Source organism: Rhinoderma darwinii, chromosome 2 (genome assembly GCF_050947455.1).
Source record: "Rhinoderma darwinii isolate aRhiDar2 chromosome 2, aRhiDar2.hap1, whole genome shotgun sequence".
NCBI lineage: Eukaryota > Metazoa > Chordata > Amphibia > Anura > Rhinodermatidae > Rhinoderma > Rhinoderma darwinii.
The window spans coordinates 476,449,431-476,472,684 of record NC_134688.1 but is presented as its reverse complement, the minus strand read 5'-3'; the positions used below and the strand labels follow the sequence as shown (position 1 = coordinate 476,472,684).

At 45.4% G+C, this 23,254-nt stretch overlaps 1 protein-coding gene across 1 annotated transcript in view; it reads left to right on the top strand.

Annotated features, from left to right (window-relative positions):
- GAP43 (growth associated protein 43) overlaps nt 1-23,254 on the top strand; it is an 80,304-nt gene that overhangs the window by 21,779 nt on the left and 35,271 nt on the right. The window contains exon 2 of the mRNA XM_075854683.1: nt 19,700-20,216. Coding sequence (XP_075710798.1) covers nt 19,700-20,216 — 517 coding nt within the window. The remainder of the gene's footprint in view (nt 1-19,699; nt 20,217-23,254) is intronic.

Here is a 23,254-nt window from a genome sequence, read left to right as displayed (position 1 = left end):
TCATACGATACAATACAAGTCAGGTATCAGGGTTTGCAAAATGAAAACAGAGCAAGAATACAGGTCTTGGGTATCATTACAACTCTTTGAAAATGACGTCAGATAGACATCGCAAAGGAAACAACATCCTCACAATACAAGCTAACCCACAAGAGACCCTGAACTGACATGCATCTCAGTAAGAGTACAAAATAGCTAAGACATAATACAGGAAAATAAGAACATGGTAGTAGCATCCTCCGGTGTCACGCCTTTATGTCACATTGCCACATTACAATGGTTGAAAATATGCAAATAGGACTCAACTTGACTTGAATTTAAAAGGTCTCTTAATTCATAACATGACGTGAATAACAGAATTGTGCTGAGTTGTGGAGACAGTGTTTATGGATATCTTATGGCCCCCCCACCTCCCGGACCAGCCATGGTTTCCATATTTTCAGATATCTCTCCCTTGAATGGTCTATCCAGGCAGCCATTTCCTCCAATCTACATATCTGCTGCATTTTATCTAACCATATCTCCACCGTCGGTGGGTTAGACTGTCTCCAAAAGGTAGGCACTAGCAATTTAGCAGCAGAGATCATGTGGGTCGGAAGACTGTGTACAGATGGCGTAAAATCAGGTATTGGCAACCAGAGTAGTATCAGTGCTGATGTTAGTGTAATATTTGTGGAACAGACAGAATTTATTATTTTTTCAACCCCCCTCCAATAGCTTAATATCTTGGGGCACGACCACCAGATGTGAAGGAAGGTGCCCGGACCCTCTCGGCACCTCCAACATAAATTATCAGAGACTAAACCTATAGAAAATAGGAAGTCCGGAGTTCGGTACCAACGTGTTACCAGCTTGTAGGAATTTTCTTGTATACGTACACACTTAGAAAACCCCTGAGCGGCTTTCAATATAAACCCTACTTCCTCTTTGGAGAGAGACAAGCCCAAATCCCTTTCCCATTGTCTCACAAAATGAGGTTTTTGCGAAGATGACTCCAATAGAATGCCTTTATACAATTTAGACAGAACTTTAGACGGGGTGGCCGGTAATAATATGTAATTTTCTAGCCAGGTCGGGTCTACTTTTAATGGAGGTGATTGAGCTTTGAACATACCAATGGTAGTTGTATAATCTGCCATTTGTAGTGCGTTTGGTTGCTTCAGATCCCGTCCCTTAAAAACCGATTGCAAGTCGGGCGGCCCATCTAGTTCCCACAATTCAGATACTTGTACCTTATTTAAGCACCTCCAAAAATCCGCTGTTCTATCGGACGGTCTACCCAAATATGAGGGCAAGACACTCAAAGGAGCAAGAGGCGAGAGGAGCTGTTTTGACATATTCAAGGCTTTTGCCGTGTGGCACACCGCCATCGTTCCCTTAGTGATTGGGCTCAAGTATCCCTTTGAGGAGTACGAGGCAGATCGAACCCATAGCAATCCCAACATCTCTGGTCCCATGAGGGATCTTTCCATAACCACAGACAGAGAGGTATTACCCCCGTCTGCCAGTTGCGTCCAGCGGGCTAAATGGTTCGCTATAAAATAAGTTTCCAGATCCGGTAAGGAGATGCCCCCTTGCTCCTTCTTTTGTATCAGGAAGGAGTATGCTAGTCTGGATCTCTTAGAGCCCCATAAAAAGGAAATGAATAGGGATTTGAAATTCCTGAAGTAGCTCTTCGGAACCTCTATAGGTAAAGCACACACCAGGTACGTAATCTGCGGAAGTATATAAGTGGCGAGTAAGTTCTTCCTACCAAACCACGACATAAACGGGATTCTCATGGATAACAATTGCTTACGGATCTTAGCAAAAAGGGCTTTATAATTGAGACTAAAGAGCTCCCTCAGGTCAGCAGGAATCATAACCCCCAGAAATTTTATAGCCCCGGATGGCCACCTGAAGGGGGTGCAATTTTGCAGTTTAAGAATGATCCGGGAGGAGACATTGATATTTAACGCTTCCGACTTGCTAAGATTTATTTTGAAGTTGGAAACGAAACCAAACTTATCGAACAGCGTCAGTAGGTGCGGCAGAGCCGACAGTGGGTTGGTGATAAATAAAAGGAGATCATCAGCGAATGCTGCAATTTTATGCTCTACCGCCCCTACCTTCAATCCTCTAACCTCTTCATGTTGTCTAATATATAATAACAGTGGCTCTAGGGCCAAAATAAAAAGAGCCGGGGAGAGAGGACAGCCCTGTCTGGTGCCATTTTTTATGAAGAAAGGGGCTGACAATATTCCATTTACTCTAATTTTGGCTGAAGGCTTTGAGTATAAGGAGAATATGGCACTTATAAAGGGCTGGGGAAACTTAAATTTTTCTAAGGCACTTTGGATAAACCTCCAGTCGACCCTATCGAAGGCCTTTTCAGCGTCAGTTCCTAAAAGGACAAGAGGAACCCTCTTCCTTCGCGCGAGGTGTATCGCATTAATAACTCTAGTGATGTTATTCTTCCCTTCCCGCCGCGGAACAAAACCCACCTGCTCTTCTGCTATCAATTTCGGTAAAAATTTAGCTATTCTGCTAGCCAGTAGTTTGGCCCACCACTTCACATCTGTGTTTAACAGTGAAATCGGCCTATAGCTTGCACAGTCATCAGGACTCTTTCCTTCTTTTGGAATGAGAGTAATGAAGGCTTCCAGAGCCTGCGGCGGGAGGGAAGAACCACTCAGGAGAGAATTACATACCTCCAGAAAGTGTGGGAGAAGTATGCTACTAAATTTTTTGTAATACGTGATGGGTAGTCCATCTGGCCCTGGACATTTCCCCGAGGGTATGCTCGTTAAACTGGTCTGCAACTCTTCTATCGTGAAGGGGGCCAATAGGGATGTATTTTCACTATCTGATAATTGGGGAAAAGTCAGTTTGCTGAGGAAAGACCGGACCGCCACTTCTCTGTCTTCGTGTGCTGAAGCTAATGAACTCGCTGGACCTTGAGCGTCTAGATTATATAAGTTAGCGTAGAACTGTCTAAAGGCTTCGGCCACTTGAGGAGTGGTAGAAACCCGCTGACCCGAGGCAGTCTTAACAGAGGAAACAAAGGATTTCTCCGTTTGAGTCTTGAGCATTTTGGACATCAATTTTGAGCCCCTGTCCCCATGTAAATATATACGACATTTGAGTTTCTGAAAGGCCTTTGCTGTCTGTATATTTAGCATATCTTTAAGATTATGACGGAGGGAGTCCAATTCCTTGCGTAATGGAGCTGTCAGAGTTTGCTGGTGTAGTCGTTCAAGAGCCGAGATCTGCGCCAGCAAAGACTGCATTTTCTTATTCCTATCCTTCTTCAAACGAGAGCATAATGCAATGAATTCACCTCGGATAAATGCTTTATGGGCTTCCCATATTACTGGCACTGTTACATCAGGTGTACTATTTAGACAAAAATATTCCTCCAATTTCGCACCCAAGACCCCCGTGTGCACCTCATCTGAGAGTATCGTGTCATTAAGCCGCCAAGACCAAGATCTGACCGGCAGATCTCGAACATGTATTGTAGCCAGCACCGGGGCATGATCTGAAACTGTAATATGCCCTATGGAAGTTGACTGCAAATTCGAAAGGCACGGCGTAGACATAAAGATGTAGTCTAGTCTGCGATATACTTTATGTCGATGTGAATAAAATGTATAGTCTCTTTCCTGTGGATGGGAGAGACGCCATACATCCGTTAGCTGGCAGTTATATAACATCAATTTAAGTTTGTGCATAGCTCGATGAGTGCACACACGGGCGGTCGAAGTAGAGTCGAGATCAGGTTCCAGCGCCACATTTAGATCCCCTCCCACAACTGACATCCCCTCCCCAAAACTCTTAAGTATACGTAATGTCTTAAGCAACCACGGAATCTGTTTATCATTGGGGGCATACAAACATGCTATAGTCATCTTGGTGTTGCAGAGAGAACCCTTAAGAAAAATATATCGGCCTGCCGGGTCAGCCTTTGAAACTTCTACTTTGAATGGAAAATCTTTATGAATACCTACAGTCACACCTCTAGAGGCCGATGTATGGGTACTATGGAACCACTGGCTGTACGAGGACAACGGCAAGCGGGGTAACCTCTCATGGCGGAAATGAGTCTCCTGCAACATCAAGACGTCCGGCTTATCCTGTTTAAACATTTTGAACACCTGAGACCTCTTTTGCGGTGTCCCAAACCCATTTACATTCAGTGTCAAGAAAGTAATCGGGGCCATGACCCATTCAGAAAACAATTAGCTTCATAATACAATGTAGACGTGAACACCGGAGGGATGCAAAACACACATATAACTATATACAAAAGAAAAAATAGAAAAAGATGTAGTGAGGCAACGACATTCCATAGGCAAAAAGGTATTAAGGGGGAACCTCCTATCCCACAGAGGATGTCCCTTGTCTTAAGATGTCGTGGCCCGACTACAGAGTTGCAAGGGGGGTGAAACGAGGGAACCAACCTCATTCAATGTTAAGAGAGAACACAGACTTCCATATAATCTACAAATCTTGTGCCATAAAAGGAGGGTGTACGTGCTGATGAACATCATAACAACACAATGACAGGGCATAAATCTTATAACAACTTAGCCAAAAAGTAAAGGATATAAAGTGGTCAAATCCCCTCTAGCGGGGGCCCCGAACGGGCTCATGGGGCTTCCAGTTGCTGTCCAAACCCTCTCCTTGTGTTGCCACGTGGGGCCTTAAACTTCCGGGGTTTCTGCCAAGTGTGCGGGTCAGGGACCTCGCATGTCGGGACATCTCGCTGTATCGGCATCCAGTCCGGTATGTCGATTTTCTCCATGCCTATTTTCGGCCAGGCTTTAGCGAGGTCTTCTGGCGTCCTGATAGTGATCTGTCGACCCTCCCTCAGGATCGCCAGGCCGAACGGGAACAGCCATCGCATGGGTATCTTCCTTAGCCTCAAAGCTTCGGTCAAAGGCTTCAGCAGCCGTCTTTTGGCCAGGGTGCTGGCAGCTAGATCCTGGAAGACCAGTATCTTGCTATCCTCAAATGCCAAGTCGGGAATCACTCGTGCAGCCGAGAGAATGGCAGACGTGTCCAAAAAATTGAGCAGACCGCAGATAACATCTCTGGGAGGTTCGTCTCGAGATGGCTTAGGTCGTAATGCCCGATGGGCTCTCTCAATAATGACCTGCGCCGCTTTTTCCTGTCCCAGAATGGTCGAGAAAATGATCCTCACTGTTGGCAAGATCTCCTCTGTGGATACCGTCTCTGGGATGCCTCTCAACCTGACATTTTTCCGCCTGCTGCGGTTCTCCTGATCCTCCAACTGTAGATAAGTATGATTTAGATGGGAGACATGTGAAGCTACTGCACCTTGCACGGCCTCCACTTGTTGCATAATGGCGGATTGAGTGTCCTCCAGTACTGCCACTCTTTGCCCCACATGCTGTATGTCCGCTTTAATGGAAGACAGTTCCTTTAATACTGGGGACATCGCGCTAGCCAGTGCTTTTTTCAAGAAAGCTCTAGTGATAGGTAATGGATCTGACCCACCTCCAGCATCAGAGTGCGTACAGGAGCTCTCTTCATCAGAATCATCGTCGCGGCTTATTTCCGGCGGGAGTGATTTCTCCGGCGCCATCTTGCTTTTCCCGGCCGGGGAGAGATGCTTTTTATGGAGGAATTTCTCCATCTCCGACTGCGTTTTACCGGTTTTCGGGGTCCCCCGGGAGTCACACGATTTGTCCCGACTTGTACGGACCATTATCGTGTACTTAAAAGCCCTCCAGCCGTGGAAGTCTGCGTCTCAGTGAGGAGCGCCGGGATCAAGCGACCATCTCACAGTGCGGTTAGCTCCGCCCCCTCATTTTTCATTTTAGATGCATTAGAGCAATAAAAGGCAGTGATCTTCTGTGATCCTCTGCTCTCCGCTCTCTCTCCGATTCACGATAGAAAATACTCTAATTCCTGGGTTAAAACGAGCCCCCACCTGCTGCAGCGGTCATTGTCCTGATCCTGAATAGTGAACCCAGGAGAGTGTCCAGCAAATTACCAAGTGCAATAATAGTCGCCTCCACCCCCCCGGCCGTCCCAGGTGACTGGGGACAATAGATCCATTGATTTCTCCACTTTATCTGCTGATGGCAGCTGCTTAAATGTGGAGCTGGATTTATAAACCCCCGTCCAGGGCGGATTAGAGACACCTTCCGTCCTGAATGAAACGTCTTCCAGGAAACAATGGAAAAAGTAATTAAATTGGATCAAGCCGGTTGTTGACGTTGTGTTAAATATCCCCGGGAAGGGAATCTGACTGTTTAAAGGACAACCAGTCCAGACACATTTTTCAAAAAGTTTTTCGTAGATTTTGTTAAAAATTCTATTAATCCATTTTTTTCTGAGTTACATCTGCTTATGGGAAAGCTGGGTGAAAATCGGTATGTTTGACATTATTTATAGTCTCCTTCTGGTCTCCAGTCATACAGATATTATGCTTGCTCTGGGGTTGCCATGGTAATATGTTCAGATTTACTCCTCTGTGCATGAACTTCCTGTCATGTGACCTCCACACTTGTGAAAGTTGAGGTCACATGACAGGAACTCCATGCAGTTAGTCTATTGAAGCTACCATAGCAACCCTAGAGCAAGCAGAATAAATATTCACTACAGCCAAGACACGGTGTATATTAGACATCTCCCTCTGAACAGGTTATCTCATCATAGACACCCCGTTTTTGTATGGCAGTCGTCCTGGCAAACAGCTGATTTGTATAGAAGTCAAAAGCACCCAGAATTGTAGTAGTAAATGTAGGCCAATCAGATTAATGGCGCGTCCACGGACAGCCCGAGTCTGGTGGAGTATTAGCGACTCTCCGCTGTGGCTCATAGAGGGGCGTATCAAGCGGGGGGTCCCCATCTATGATGTCCACATGCCCTAATAAGGCATGGAAAGGTAATTTCCTAATGTAACACCCCTTTAAGTGGCACTACCTGCCCTAGTTAAGGGGTCCGGGCATAACTCATCTTCCATTGTGCCCTCAGAGATCAATTTTGCTGCAAATACCCTGGCCAAGGTCGAGTAGCTTGTTGCCCCCACCTGGTACCCAGGGCATATGTCGCACCAGCCCCTCCCCCAGCTACACCCCTGACCTGTTAACCTCAGAGCATGTAATATAATATAATGCACAGGGATGTGAACCTGCCAAGTTCTTCATTGTCAGCTGTTAGGAAGCAACAGATGTGAGGAGCGGACAGGAGGAAGGTGATTTACCGCCTGCGCCTGGTCCCTGGTGGGACATTCGCTCACATATCACGGAACCTGCACATTAAACATTACCAGAGAATGATCATTCCCCACAACCGGAAACTTTGTATTTAATATCCGAGGTAAAATGGAATATAAAGAAGCGTGGACGACAGCATCCCGGATCACATCCATCCAAACCGACAAACAGCAGAGTTATAATGATATATATGAGGGTATAAACAGCGAGGCTATTGTGGCACCAGATGTTCTGCCATACACAAAACCTATAGAAATGCAGGACAAGATCGGTAGATATAAGGCTGCAACTTTTTAATATATTCGAGTTCCATTCTTCACAATTTTCAAGACCTCTGCTTACTGTCAGTGAGTGGAAACCTTTTTATTTACAATCGTTCTGATCATACAGCTGCTGGGCTTGTTACAATGTATCATTTTAGGTCAGTGCAGGACAGGAGAGAGATTTGTGCTGCCGTCTAGACCCTTGGAACCTGCTGTAAGGTTGGAAAACTGATTTCAGCCTGGAAAAGATGTTTGGCATGGTGGCAGGCAAAGATAAAATTCGCAAATGCTCTACCCACTCCTACACCAATCTAATCTTCTTTAAAGGTTATTTAGGTTTAGAAAAACATGGCTGTTCTCTTCCAGAAACAGCGCCACACCTGTCCAGGGCCAGCCTCCACCTCCAGGGGAACCCGGGCAAGTGCTTGGGGGTGCCCACTCGGCCGCCAGGTGCTGATGCTGCCATCATGGCTCCTCCAGGAGTGGAATCCCTGACCAGAGCGTTGCCGGCGCTCTTGCCGGGGATTCCGCTCCGAGAGGGAGCCCCAATACTGCTACCTACAGGGAGGTGGGGTTTGGTGCACTACCTATGAGGGGGGCTGTGTGACACTGCCTATGGGGGGGTTGTGTGGCACTACCCACAAGGGGCACTGTGGCACTATAGGGGGAACTAAATATATGGGGGCACAACTTCTATATGGGGGCCAGGGGCGTAACTAGGAAAGACTGGGCCCCATAGCAAACTTTTGACTGGGGCCCCCCTCCCCTGGGTGTCACACAGCCCCCCCCCCTTGTAGATAGTGCCTTTTTTACAGCCCCCCCTGTAGATAGCACCATACAGCCCCCCCCTGTAGATAACGCCATACAGCCCCCCTGTAGATAACGCCATACAGCTCCCCTGTAGATAGCACCATACAGCCCCCCCTGTAGATAACGCCATACAGCCCCACCCCCTGTAGATAACACCATGCAGAGTCCCGCCCCTGTAGGTAACGCCATGCCGAGTCCCCCCCCTGTAGGTAACGCCATGCAGAGTCCCCCCCCTGTAGGTAACGCCATGCAGAGTCCCCCCCTGTAGGCAACACCATGCAGAGTCCCCCCCTGTAGGCAACACCATGCAGAGTCCCCCCCTGTAGGCAACACCATGCAGAGTCCCCCCCTGTAGGTAACGCCATGCAGAGTCCCCCCACTGTAGGCAACACCATGCAGAGTCCCCCCCCTGTAGGTAACGCCATGCATCCCCTACCCACAGGATAGGGGATACATGTGTGATCGCCGGCAGCGATGGGGAGAACGGGGGACTGAAAGTCCCCTGAAGTTCTCCATGATTAACCTCTGACTTCCGGAGTCTGCGCGGCTCAATAACAATGAAAGGAGCGCGGGTCACGCATGCGCACAAGCGCGACTGGCGCTCCATTCATTTCTACGGAGCTGCCGACACAGACCCCGGAAGTCTGAGGTTTGTGATGGAGAACTTCAGGGGACTTTCGGTCCCCCGTTCTCCCTATCGCTGCCAGCGATCACACATGTATCCCCTGTCCTGTGGAGAGGGGATACATGTCTTATGTTTAATGGCAGAGCGGGGAGATACCTCCCTGCTCTGCCGTAGTGTTCAGTGGCGTCCCGCTGTAGCAGCCATAGCGGCTGCTAGCGGAGCCTCCGGCCATGGTGGGGGCCCGTGCCGGTGGGCGACACAGGCCCCCTCATGCCGCGGGCCCCGTAGCAGCCGCTACGGCGGTAGTTACGCCACTGATGGGGGCACAAACTACAGTTTTCTGATGTTTTACTGCCGTCGTGAGTTCCCCCGCAAAATATCTGTGTCGCCCCAGGGCCCACATACACCTGGAGCCGGCCCTGCACCTGTCCATGGGTTATGTCTTGCATCTCAGCTCGATTGAAGTGGATGAGGCTGTGCCCTGCAATACCACTCATAACCTGTAGACAGATATGGCGCTGTTTTTTAAAGAAAGTAGCAATTTTTTTCTAATTCTGGAGAACCACTTTAAAAGGAATGTGTCGCTAGAATTTTTTATTTTTTTTCAGGTAAACAATTATTATTTAAGTAATTACACATTGTTTTAATTTTTTTAATTTTTTCACAAGTCAGGAAATATTATAAATTAGATTCTAATTTATAACATTTCCATGTGCTGACCACTAGAGGGAGCAGTTCCCCAAATTGCAGCATGGTCACTGTGGTAAAGCAACCTCATTGATTTATGCTGCAAATTTGGGGTGGACACACTCGCTCTAGTGTCCTCACACAATCCCCCCTCCCTTCTTCTGGCTAGTGCCAGGAGAAGGAGGGGGTTGAATCTTCAAACCTCCTACTACACTGTGTGCCGCCATTTTTTGAGCGAATGTACAGTGTAGGAGGATTAGATACAAGGCTCAGCAGACAGTATAACATAAACATAATACACACATGAACATACACGAAAATAAATTACCTGCTCCTGCCGCTGCTACCTCTGCTCCTATTCCTTGCGCCTTTGCTTAGTTGAACATATGGCCGGAAGCCGCGGTCGGAAGTCGTCATCTTACTGTCCGGCAGCGGCTTCTGGTCCACACGAAAATGGCGGCAGATTTCGCTCTACGAACGAGCTTTGTTTTGGTCTGTGTGGGAGCGGCGCATGCGCCTTTCCCACACACACGGCGTACACCATAGTGAATGGAACGGCTCCCGTTCGCATTCTCTATGGGGATGTATGTGCCGTATTCCATCTCTGTATGTGTCGTTAATCGACACATACAGAGATTACAAAAAAAATGGCAGCCCCCATTGAATATAGTAAAAAGTAGAACGTCACAACACTAATAAATAAATGTTTTGTTTATATTTTATTAAAAGTAACATAATTAAAAAATAAATAAATCATGACACCTTCCCTTTAAGGTAGCAATGTGAGAAGGGGTTCCCTTGAAGTGAAAGCTTTTTTCAGGGGTGTCCACAAGGTAATGAACTGGTCCATACTGATACATTGTTACACGCCAAGCAGCTTTGAGAGCAGGACAGACAGGATGGGTTTTTAAACAAAAATGTTCTTTCACTGAAAGCAAGCAGAGATCTTTAAAAAGGCGAGGAATTGAAACACAAAGTATATTAAAAAGTTTCCGAGATTTTCGGTATACAGTGGTTAAGCAATAATTTACATAAAACTAGAAAACCCCTGAGGCCCCATGCACGCGACCGTATTTTTCATCTATCCGTAAATACTGACCGTAAATACGGATCCGTCATCATTTATGGTAATCCGTAAATCGGCCGCATATACGGAAGGGTGTCCATAAATACGTTCCGTAGTGTATCCGTAATGCATCCGTATTTACGGATCCACAAAAAAAAACAGAGAGGAATCTAGGGTAATCCCCTGGCGTCGCATAGCAACGCTTCCGTAATTACGGACGACTACGGATGCACATCCGTAAACGTCTGTAATTACGGAAGCGCCCATAGGCTTCTACGGGTGAAAAATACGGTCGTGCGCATGGGGCCTTAAAGAAGAAGGGAAGGGGATGTTTGGGAAGGGAATTATATGAAAATTTCTTAGTCAAAACAAATAAAAAATATCCACCAAAAAAATGCCAAGTGTGAACATAACCTTAGGCTGGACCGGACGCACACGCAGCGTTTTAGTCTGGTTTTCGTTGCGTTTTATGTTTTGGTTGCAGAAAATGTGGAATCCACGACCACTTTTTTCGCTTGCCAAATTTTGCAGACGGTGAGAAACATCAATTTTACTGGTCACTTGTGACATTTTAGCGACTTGAGCCAACACTGCTTAATAAATGTCATCCAATTTATTTTTATTTGTGCCAAATTTAGGGGGATTTTTTTCCCAGTGGCGTTTTTTTTCGAAAACACAGTGATACGCGTGATGTTTTTACGGGCTTTTTCCACCTATAAACCCATTCGCACCAAAAAGTGTAAGGCTATGTTCACACGCAAACTCAAAAACGTCTGAAAATACGGAGCTGTTTTCAAGGTAAAACAGCTCCTGATTATAAGAAGTTTTTTAAGCCACCCGTGATTTTCGCTGCATTTTTTACGGCCGTTTTTGGAGCTGTTTTTCTATAGAGTCAATGAAAAGTGGCTCCAAAAACGTCCCAAGAAGTGACATGAACTTCTTTTTCGCAGCCGTTTTTTTTACTTGCCCGTTTTTCAAAACGGCCAAGTAAAAAAAAAACGGCCCGTCAGAACAGAAAGCCATTTTTCCCATTGCAATCAATGGGCAGATGTTTGGAGGCTTTCTGCTTCCGATTTTTCGGGCGTTTTTCGGGCGTTTAGGACCCGAAAAACGGTCGAAAATAGGCAGTGTGAACATACCCTGATTGTTACCCATGTTGCAGTTTTTAAAGCACTTGTTTATGATGTTTTTGGTGTGTTGTCTACGAAGGAAGCAAAAACCAGCATAAAAAAGACAAAAATAAATCAACAAAAAATAAATAAAAAAAAAAAGATACAGAAAAAATAAATTCCTGTCTGAGCTCGGTGTAGTTGAGCTCGTCTCTGGCTCGGTGATGCATTTAGCACATGGCTAATATTAATACTAGATCCTCAGCCACTAATTTATGGAGATTAAGCACGGGCAGCGTCTGCGCGGTAGCGGACAGCCGTCATCTCCAGAACTGGCAGCCAGGTTACTATGAGACAGGAATTCCAGGACTACAGATGGCGCCGTGTCATCCAGGACGGCTCAGCCAAGTTTTAGAATTAGCAGTTATAGGATTGCCAGCCTTTTTTTGCCCTCAAAGATGAAGACCGGATTCACACATGGGGATAGTCTTGTGGTTGAGAATAGTCTTGTGGTTGACAATCGGCCCAAAAATAAAAAAAAACAAATAGATATGATGTTTGGGGGGTATTTTTTTAATATATATATATATATATATATATATATACAAACAAAAAGTGACACAAAAATACTATAGATATTGCCAGCTGTGATTTAAAATTACATCAAATAAAAATCAAAAATTCTAATAGGAATTTCAAAAATTTCCATTTCCCTTTTTCCAGAGATCAAAAAACTGTTTTTTGCCCTGAAAGTTTTGGTCAGTTTTTTATTCACACAGGGCAGATTTTGGGGCATTTTTCCTTTTCAATCTTTTTATGTAAAAATATTCGGGAGCCAAATTATTCTTGAGTGAGTGGGAAATATAGCAGCATGTAAACACCATTCAAGCAATTTTCTATTTCCTAATCCAACAAATGCAGCCCAAAAAAATCTCAACAACCAGACTTGCATTTTTTGTAAAAACTAGGGGCCCTAATACCCGTGTGTGTGTGTGTGTGTGTGTGTGTGTGTGTGTGTGTGTGTGTGTGTGTGTGTGTGTGTGTCCTAAAAGAGTACCTAAGTTTACAGCAAACCTTTTCAACCCTCCTATTTTTGTTTTAGTAAAAATTTGCATTCCCCATAAAATAACAATTCTAGAGAATCTTTTATTAAAACTTTGCATTGTGCTGTTCCTCTGTTATTGCTCCTGGAAATATATGCATACATTTCCAACTGGGCGTTACCAGTTGGGGGGGGGGGTGTCCCTACACAGTGATACTGTCCAATCGTTGCAGAGAGAATGAGATTGTGTAGAAATGCCCCTTTGACTAGGGGAATAATAACACTGAGTTATCTATTTATTCATACATTTCCAGGAGGAATAACAGAGGAACGGCACAATACAAGTCCAAAGAAAAGTGGCAGACGCCCAAATATGATTACGTCACAGGGATTGCTATCAGTGCCCACATCCTGTATTGGCAAACAGCACAGGTTCCATTGAAGGGATTTAGGGCTGTTTGTCCATATTGCTGTCAGCTGGGTCATTTAGGATTTTCAGCTTCTAAATATAAATAAGAATTGTTTTATTCACTGACAGCAAGGAAAGATCTTATTTTTTTGTAGAAATTAAAGACAAACTCATCATTATACAATGATCAAGCTTTATTTAGATAACATTGATCAGCCCTACATAGACCATCATTAAAGGGGAAATACACCTTTAAATAATCTTGTGTTGATCAGTTAGGGTATATTCACACATGGCAGGTTTGTTGCAGAAATTTTTGTGCCTGAAAATTTTTGTGGATGTTTCCATGTGCATGGATTTCTGCAAACCCCATTCAGATAAATGGGACATTCACAACAATTTCTGCAACAAATCTGTCATGTGTGAACAAACCTTAAGACCGCACCCAGAATGTCCGGGTGGGGGGGCTTCCGCTGGCATCTGTATTAGCTTAGGGGGTCTGACTTATCTAATAAGGTCCAGTTTGGATTCTGTATAGTTTAGGGCGTCTATACTTATTTAGGGACTGCTCTGGGGTTCTCCTTTACCCCAAGCGATGGCTCTAGTCTGAGGACTGTATTCGTTTAGAGGGCCTGTATTTATATCGGTGCTCTGGCCTGGAGTCAGTATTTTTTTCAGGTCGCCTGTATTTAATTGGCAGTATATATATATATATATATATATATATATATATATATATATATATATATATACACACACACGCACGCACGCACGCACACACACACACTCACACACACACACACACACACACACGCACACACACACACACTCCCAGCAATTCAAAGGGCTGAGCATTGGATCTCAGAGCTTTTTATGCTGTGATTGGAAAGAGGGAGGAGGGAGATGCAGCTGCAGACAAAGGCGTCAAGAGGGGTGTATTGTACCCATGTTTAACAATCCATATTCGGGGTTTGGGGATAGTTAAACCCAAATACATTCTGTATCCACTATAGGCACAGAATATTTGCCACCTTAGACACTACCCAGTCAGTAGGCAACACCTTAGGGAATTATCTTTTTACACATCATTTGCATATGAAAAAAACCCTCAATATGTATTTATATATATATATATATATATATATATATATATATATATATATATATATATATAAATGTATAGGCATACCTTCCAACCATCCTCGGATTCAGCGGGACAATCCCGGAATTTAGGTGGTGTCCCGCTGTCCCAGGAGGCCGGCGATATGTCCTGGACTCCCAGTGTCAACTGTATCTGCGTCCTCAGGACGCAAATACAGTTGAACCCAATGCTAAAGCAGGGAAGAACCATCAGCTCCCTGCTTCAGCATTACTACAGAGGACTCTCAGAGCACAGCGCTACTTTAAGCGCTGAGCCTGGGGAAACCCTTGACCTCACTATCCATATATGGACAGTGACGTCAGTGGCTTCTCCATAGCGTTATCCCCTGCCAGAGCGTTGCCGACGCTATCACAGTCCATATATGGAAAGTGAAGTTAGTGGCTCCTCCTATAGACAAATCCACGACCACAGTGCTGCCAACGCTCTGGCTGTGAATTCCGCCCCTAGAGGAAGTTCCAATCGCTACAGGGAGGGGGTATCGTTATCTACATAGAGGGGGTGGCACTATCTTTAAAGGGTAACTAAACATTCAACAAACTTCTGACATGTCATAGTGACATGTCAGAAGTTTTATTAGTGTGGGTCCGAGCACTGAGACCCCCACCGATCGATAAAATGAAGCGGCAGAAGCACTCGCGTGAGCGCTGAGCCGCATCATTTCTGTTTGGCTTTTTCCGGAAAGCCGATGTACTGGAGTACGGGCTCGTAGACTTTCTATTGAGTCCGTACTCCACTACATCGATTTCCGGAAAAAGCTGAACAGAAAGGAAGCTGCTGAGCGCTCACACGAGCCGTTCTGCAGCTTCATTTTATCGATTGGTGGGGGTCTGAGTGCTCGGACCCCCACCAATAAAACTTCTTACATGTCACTATGACATGTCAGAAGTTTGTTGAACGTTTAGTTACCCTTTAAGTGGGGTGTGGCACTATCTAAAGTGGACACTGTCGCACTGTTTACATGGGCACTGTGTGTGGCACTATCTACATAGGCACTGTGGCACTATGTGGGCACTGGCACTAGGGGCAGCTAAGGGGGCATTATACTGTATGAGGGCAGCTATGTGGCATTATACTGTATGGGGTAGCTATGGGGGCATTATACTGTATGGGGTAGCTATGAGGCATCATACTGTATGGGGCAGCTAAGGGGCATTATACTGTATGGGGTAGCTATGGGGGCATTATACTGTATGGGGTAGCTATGAGGCATTATACTGTATGGGGTAGCTATGGGGGCATTATACTGTATGGGGTAGCTATGGGGGCATTATACTGTATGGGGTAGCTATGAGGCATTATACTGTATGGGGCAGCTAAGGGGCATTATACTGTATAGTGGCAGCTAGGGAGGCATTATGCTGTATGGGGCAGCTATTGGGGCATTATGCTGTATGGGGGAAGTTACAGGGGTATTATACATTATTGGGCAGCTGTGGGGGCAATATAGTATATGATGGTAGCTATGGAGGCATTATACTGTATGGGCGAATCTATAGGGGCATTAAACTGTATGGGGCAGCTGTGGGGACATTATACTGTATGGGGGCAGCTATGGGGGCATTATACTGTATGGGGCAGCTATGGGGGCATTATACTGTATGGGGGCAGCTATGGGGGCACTACACTGCATGGGGCATCTAAGAGGGCATTATACTGTATGGTGGCAGCTATGAGGGCATTATACTGTGTGGGAGGCACTATGGAAGCATGATACTGTGTGTGCTGAAGCGGGTTTGTATGGTCGGGGATTGGGCGGGATTAGAGGTGTGGCTTATCAGGGAAAAAAATTGCCGCTACGCGCATCGCAGCAGTTGTCCCTCTTTGCGATACTTGCGATATTTTCCTGCAGCCACCTATACGGGGAGCTCACTGCATAGAGATTTTCACAGCTGCCATAGTAGCTGTATAAATCCATTTTCATTTAGCTCCCCCTAGTGGTGGCCGTGGGCAGCAGAGTTATATCATGCACAGTTCCCAGTGGTTCTGATTGTATTTCACTGTCAGGAACTCATTACTTCAGGGCTATGAGTCAAGAATGTTCCAATTCGCTGAAGAGCAAGCAGATATTTTGAACATGGTGGGGGATTGAAACCCAAAATATATTAGAAACTTGGAGAACTTTTCATTCTATAATGATTAAGCTTTATTTACATAAAATCAGAAAACCTATTTAACCTTTTCACTGCCAAGGACGTATGTAATGCGTCACGACTTTAAATGCTTGCTGCTGCTAGTATATAGGGGCTAGAGTTTAGACCATCGTATCTTATTTAAGCCCAGAATATTTCTAATTATACCAGGCTCAATATTCTGTATGTAATATTCGGGGCGCAGCACTCATTTGATTCGGGAGATAGCATAAAATGTTTAACTTCCTGGTGCTGTGTCTGTGTAGGGGAAGAGGAGCTGCAAGCGAGAGCAAGATGAAAGATCACAGCCTGTTATTGTCATCTCTCCCCCTGTAAGGCCTCCAGTGACCCCAGGGGGGATACAGGAGCTTTTCTTCTTGTTATCACCCGTTTCACCAATGAGAAAGGTGGCCAGGTTCGTATAGTGCTGGGTGACATTTCTACGATGTGTCAAGCGTCTACTTTCCTAAATGTGGGGCTGTAATGTTATTTTTTATTTGATAAAAGTTTGAAAATTGTTCCGGCAGCGATAGGGTTGAAAGCTTCAGGAAGCTATGAACAAGCTGCAGATTTATGTTGTGTTAAAAAGAAGTTGTAAGTAAATGCATCAATATCTTAAATAAAACATCCCCGTCTTAAACAATTGAAGCGTCCCCATGACTGCGGGTGGATGCTGCGGAAGCGGCGGTCCAGGATAGACAAACCTCTGCAGGTTGCTTTGTGTCTCTCCATAGGGGTGCATTGATTATATTGAGCTGTGCTGGTTGCGTTGCAATTGCATAAGGAGCGGCTTTTGTTGTGTTTCTCGGCTCCAGCACGGCAGGTACAATACGATTTCTTCTTTGTCGCTGTCTTACGGAGACGTAATATTTACCTTGTGAATAGTCCCTCTTTATAGTGTCTGCCACTTCCTTTCACTGGGTTACTTTTGGGTACTCATAGTCATTATTAGTGGTGAAATATTTCAAGCGGCACAATATATGTGAAATCTGAGGCCGGGTCCCTACTCAGCCTGAAGTATTGTACACGTCTCCCGTCCTCGAGGTCCGCTTAGTCCCTAGACCTCTTAAAGGGGTTGTACATGATTAAACATACCTGACTGCTTTCCTCCAGAAATAGCGCCACACCGTTCCATGGTCTTTGGTATTGCAGATCAGCCCCATTTACTTCCATAGAGCTGAGCTGCAATACTAGGCACAGACCATGGACTGAAAATGGTAAGGGAATCAGCTGGCGGGAAAGGAAGTCTCCGCAATATTCTTCAGTGTCAACATAAATCACAAAATCGGTACGACTTGTAATATAACTTATTAAAGGCGTTGTCCAAAGGATAGGTCATCAGTGTTTGATCGGAGTGCGTCCGACACCTGGACCCCTCACAGATCAGCTGCTCCGGCACTGGAAGTCTATGCTGGAAGCAGATGTCTCCGGTCACAGAATAGCGGCCGGGCTGCAGTACTGTTCAAGTGAATAGGACCGGAGCTGCAGTTCTGCAGAACGGCCACTATGCTGTGCACGGAGCAAACTGCTTCCGGCTCCGTACACGGCATACTGTGCAATAACATCCGGTGCCTGCAGGCAGCCGGAACAGCCGATTGGTGTGGGGTTCGGGTGTTGGACCCTCACCTATCCTGTAGTGGACAACCTCTTTAAGCGAATGGGGCATGTTCCTCACCCTCCAGCAGCCTGTAGTTCCCCTTCTCCTGTCTGCAGGACCTCTGTAAATGTTAAAAACCTCTCCCGTCAATATAAAGTTTATCTGATTGTCAGACAGTAATTGAAGACACATGTGAGGAGGAGGAGAAGGGGGAGGAGGAGGAGAAGGGGGAGGAGGAGGTGGGAGAGGAGGAGGAGGGGAGGAGGAGGAGGGGGAGGAGGTGGTGGAGGAGGAGAGGGAGGAGGTGGAGGAGGAGGAAGAGGTGGAGAAGGGGGAGGAGGATGAGGTGGAGGAGGAGAAGGGGGAGGAGATGGGGGAGGGGAAGGAGGAGGAGGTGTAGGAGCGAGGAGGAGGAGGAGGGGGATGCAGCTGCAGTCTCTATGCCTCAGCCTTTGTGTGAGACTCATGTGTCAGGGGGGAAGGGGAAGCAGCAGAGGGAAAGCAGCTGATTGGTCACTGCCAAAGACCACCAGGGATGCAGACGTTAACCCCTTCACAGCCGTATACCACCAGGGATGTGGACATTGACCCCTTCACTATCCTAGACCCCCAGGAGTATTGACATTAACCCCTTCATTGCCCTAGACCACCAGGAATACTGACATTAACCCTTTCATCGCCATATACCACCAGGGATGCTGACACTAACACTTCCAGTACTTTAGACCACCAGGGAGTCTGGCATTAACCCCCTTCACTGCTGTATACCACCAGGAGTATTGACATTAACCCCTTCACTGCCCTAAACACCAGGGAGGCAACCATTAACCCTTTCAGTGTACTAGACAAACAGGGAGGCAGACATTAACCCCTTCACTACTCTAGACCTGGATGTTGTATAACACTATTTACCTGGATGCTATGTGGCCTTGTGTCTCTGGCTGCCGTATGGTTAATTATTGGGACCCTGTATAGTAACATTTATTTCATTCTGCTCTGTATCGCCCGGTTTAGAGAAAATAGCGCCCAGGCCTCTCACTGTCCGCTCACTAGTCACAAAGGCTTAGAGGGAACATTATATATAACAACCCCCCCCCCCCCACCATGGGACATTTATACTACTGGTGTCTTATGTCACAGACGAAAATGTGCCGGCACCAGGGCCCAGTGTGCACCCCATATAGCTACGCTTCTGCCTTAAGTATATATTAGGCAGCCGTATACAGTATATATATTAAACTATTGTCACGCCTCTGAATGGAAGTCTTGAGTCGCTGGAATCCCCTCTGTGTTCTCCATGATATTTCTCTTCCATGACATGTATATGAATGGATGGTCATTGCTATATTGAGACATCATCACTCTTGCGGTGTGTAGTAAAGCGCTGGAGAACGTGGTGACGTGAAGATCGGGGGGGCTCATGAAGGACTCAATATGTCATTTATTATCATTTTATTTAATAGACTTAAAACTCCCACAAAACGATGAAACTTCTTGAATGTTTTTCTTTAGAGAATTGAAACATGACCTGAGTGTAACTGATGGAATGATTCTTGTATCTTCTCCCAAAGGTGGAGAAAAACGAGGACGGCGACCAAAAAATCGAACAAGATGCAAACTTTAAGCCAGAGGACAAAGCTCATAAAGCAGCGACCAAAATCCAGGCCAGTTTCCGTGGACATATAATCCGGAAAAAAATGAAGGTGGACAACAAAGGAGATGAGAATACCGGAGAACCCGTGGAGAACCACAAAGGAAATGCGAAGGATGAAGCCGAAGAGACAGAAAACGAGACCCCAAAAACAGAGGAACCCACCAGTGATGGACCTTTGTCTGAAGACAAGAAGAAAGCAGATCGTTCTTCAGAAGATAAAAAGGAAGAGGAAGGGGCCAAAAACACAGAAAAATCCCCTTCTGAAGAGAAGCAAACGGACGGCAAGAGTGAAAACTCTTCGGGTCAAGACGCCAACCAAGCAAAGGAGGAGTCCAAACCAGCCGATGTGCCTGCTGCTAGTCCAGGAGCCGCCCCGGCAAAAGAGCAACCCAAACAAGAGACAGGGGACAGCAGTCAAGATGACGACAAGAAAGGTGAGGAGCAACTACACCTTCTATTGTAACAAAAAAGATACTTATTAGTTCTGTGGAGTCACATGACGCCTCTAAGCCTGTCAGCAGCTCTGGCAAGGATCATGTGACATGCTCCAGGACTAGGAGTCATACACTGCATCACATGATGCTTTACAGAGCTGCTGACTGGCTGAAAGGGATCATACACTGAACGCCCAACATTTGAACGCCTGTGGGGCATTTTTAATCCTCACTCCTGATCCACCCACATAATCTCCCATTTAGGGGTACATTTGCATTAGCCCCGCCCATATTTGGGTCTATTTTTTGGGTCTATTTTAAAAAAAAAATGGGATGGTTGGGAGGTATCGATCAGATTATACACCATGTGACTCCACGGAACAAGAAAGCGGTCTCTTTTCAGCCCCCCTGATTGACTGTTTTCATATAGGGGTCTAATTTTTTTGCCGTGAATGCAAAATCAGGGCTATTTGCGTACGTTGGTGGAAAATATATTGTATTATCTCCCTGTTGGGGGTTCGGGGGACCATTTGGGGCCTGTAGTTTTTGGAGCATTTCATAGTTTCCCTTACATTGGGGGTGCCCTTTAAATAAAATATAATGTAACGTTTTGATGCAGCAGAACCCGGTGAGTGTCTCTCTTGAAGGCCGTTCGTTGTCCTCGCTGCGTATTTCACGCTCTCAGCAGGATTGGCACTTTCCAGCCCCTCTCATCTTCTAATTAATAGCATGTCGGCTCCTCCACAGTTCCTGCCAAATCAGAATTGTATTGGCCGTTCCCCAGCGTCTGCTTTATTGGCATGGAACCCTGATGTCAGTAATATAATCAGCGCAACTCGTGGACCGTATAGGATTATCATATGTTTCTCACTAGATCGTTTTAAGGGTTTAGATGGCAGATTATTAATTCCACAGACCCTTCCAAATAAACGATTCATCGCACCTTATAGAATAGCGATCTCATGTTTCTCTTGATCACCCGGATTCATGAATAGAATGCCAGAACCACAGTGAAGACTGACACATTCCCAGAAAGTGCAATAAAACAGAAGGGCAGCAAATGTAAACTGTGAAATTATATGTGCCCTTTACAGTCTGTGTAAACCTGTATGACAGTGCCCATGGGCACTGACAGCGAATGATGACGTCAGTGGTGGAAACCAACCACCTGTCACCCATGGAACTCTCTCATAGAGCTAATAAAGAAGATAGATAGATAGATAGATAGATAGATAGATAGATAGATAGATAGATAGATAGATAGATAGATAGATAGATAGATAGATAGATAGATAGATAGATAAATAGATATAGAAGATCCAAACATAGGAGCAGCACTGTGTCAATAACCAGAAAGCTGTGTTGGGTGAATAAATTCACATTTTTTTGCTGAGTGCTGCTTCCAGTCTCTTTTTCTTAGATAGATAGATAGATAGATAGATAGATAGATAGATAGATAGATAGATAGATAGATAGATAGATAGATAGATAGATAGATAGATAGATAGATAGATAGATAGATAGATAGATAGATAGATAGATAGATAGATAGATAGATAGATAGATAGATTAGATAGATAGATAGATAGATAGATAGATAGATAGATAGATAGATAGATAGATAGATAGATAGATAGATAGATAGATAGATAGATAGATAGATAGATAGATTATTAGATAGATAGATAGATAGATAGATAGATAGATAGATAGATAGATAGATAGATTAGATAGATAGATTAGATAGAGCCAGTCATACCTTGTTTCTGATGATGAGTCACTCTGTAGATCTTTCCCATGTGTCATGTAGATTAAAAAACACACATTTTCAGAGATCAGATCGGAGTTTGAGGCTTCAGGAGAAAACTGACCTGATTCTCAGCGCGCACCAGACGAGGCCACAACTTAGTGTATGTCAACTCGACTTAGCAAATAAATGATCATCTCAATATCAGGGGGAATGTAACGTCTGTAGAGACACAGATCCAGCATTTTTCCAAGAGGGTGAGTCTACCCTCACCCAACACACAGAAAGTGTCTGTCCGATCACGTTGGGGGTTGTAGTACCATAACAACTGGTGAGACACAGTATTGTGCCATACACTATAGCAGCTTCTGGTTCAGGAGGTGGAGTAACACATGACTATAGGCTCAGACTACACATGGGATTTATTTGTAGTCGGAAAAAACGGTAGGATATTCTTATTCAAGGCTATTTGCAAAATTGCTTCATTTTAAATTTTAGATTTTTTTTCAGCAATAAAAAAAATGATTGCAAAAGTCTACATATCCTTCAATGCGATACGAGCGCTGCGTCCCCTTCAAAATAGCTGATCGGCGGGGGTCCCGGGAGTCGGACCCCAACCGATCAGCTATTGATAGCCTATCCTGGGGATAGACCATCAATTTATAGGGACTGGAAAACCCCATTAAACATTTGATGCTTAGTGCTAGAGCGCTGCATCACGCTTCCATTTGCAGCTTTGAGGGTGTCTTGAGCACAGCTCTGTGTGTCACTCAGTGTCCCAAAAGAACTACAAGACCCAGCAGGCAGCCAGTGGCAAAGGGTTGGCTGTTATTGGGAGAAATGAGGTGAACTGGTTATTACCCACCCCTGCCTGGGCCTCTGACAGCAGTACCCATGCCTCCCAACATTAAAATTCCCATTAACAGGGCAGTTTTAAGCCCCACCCCTGATCCTCCCTTAAACACCCACAATATGTCATGGAACCGCCTACTTTCTGGTATATTTGCATAAACCCCACCCCTTAGTGGTTCCGTTTTGCTGGACAATCCGACGAAAAATGGGGCGGTTGTTAGGGATGGCGCTACCGCTTATACTGCCCTGGTGGCGGCCCAGAATTGGAGGGACAGTCCATAGCATTGGTCATGATGTGAAAACTCCCAGCATTCCCTGACAGCGGCAGGCACCAGACAAAATTTAGAATGAAGGACGAATTGAAGGACGTAAATTTTTACACGGAGAAGTAAAGCCGCAGGAGGAGTTTATTTTATTGCAACATTTTACAGCCCCACGC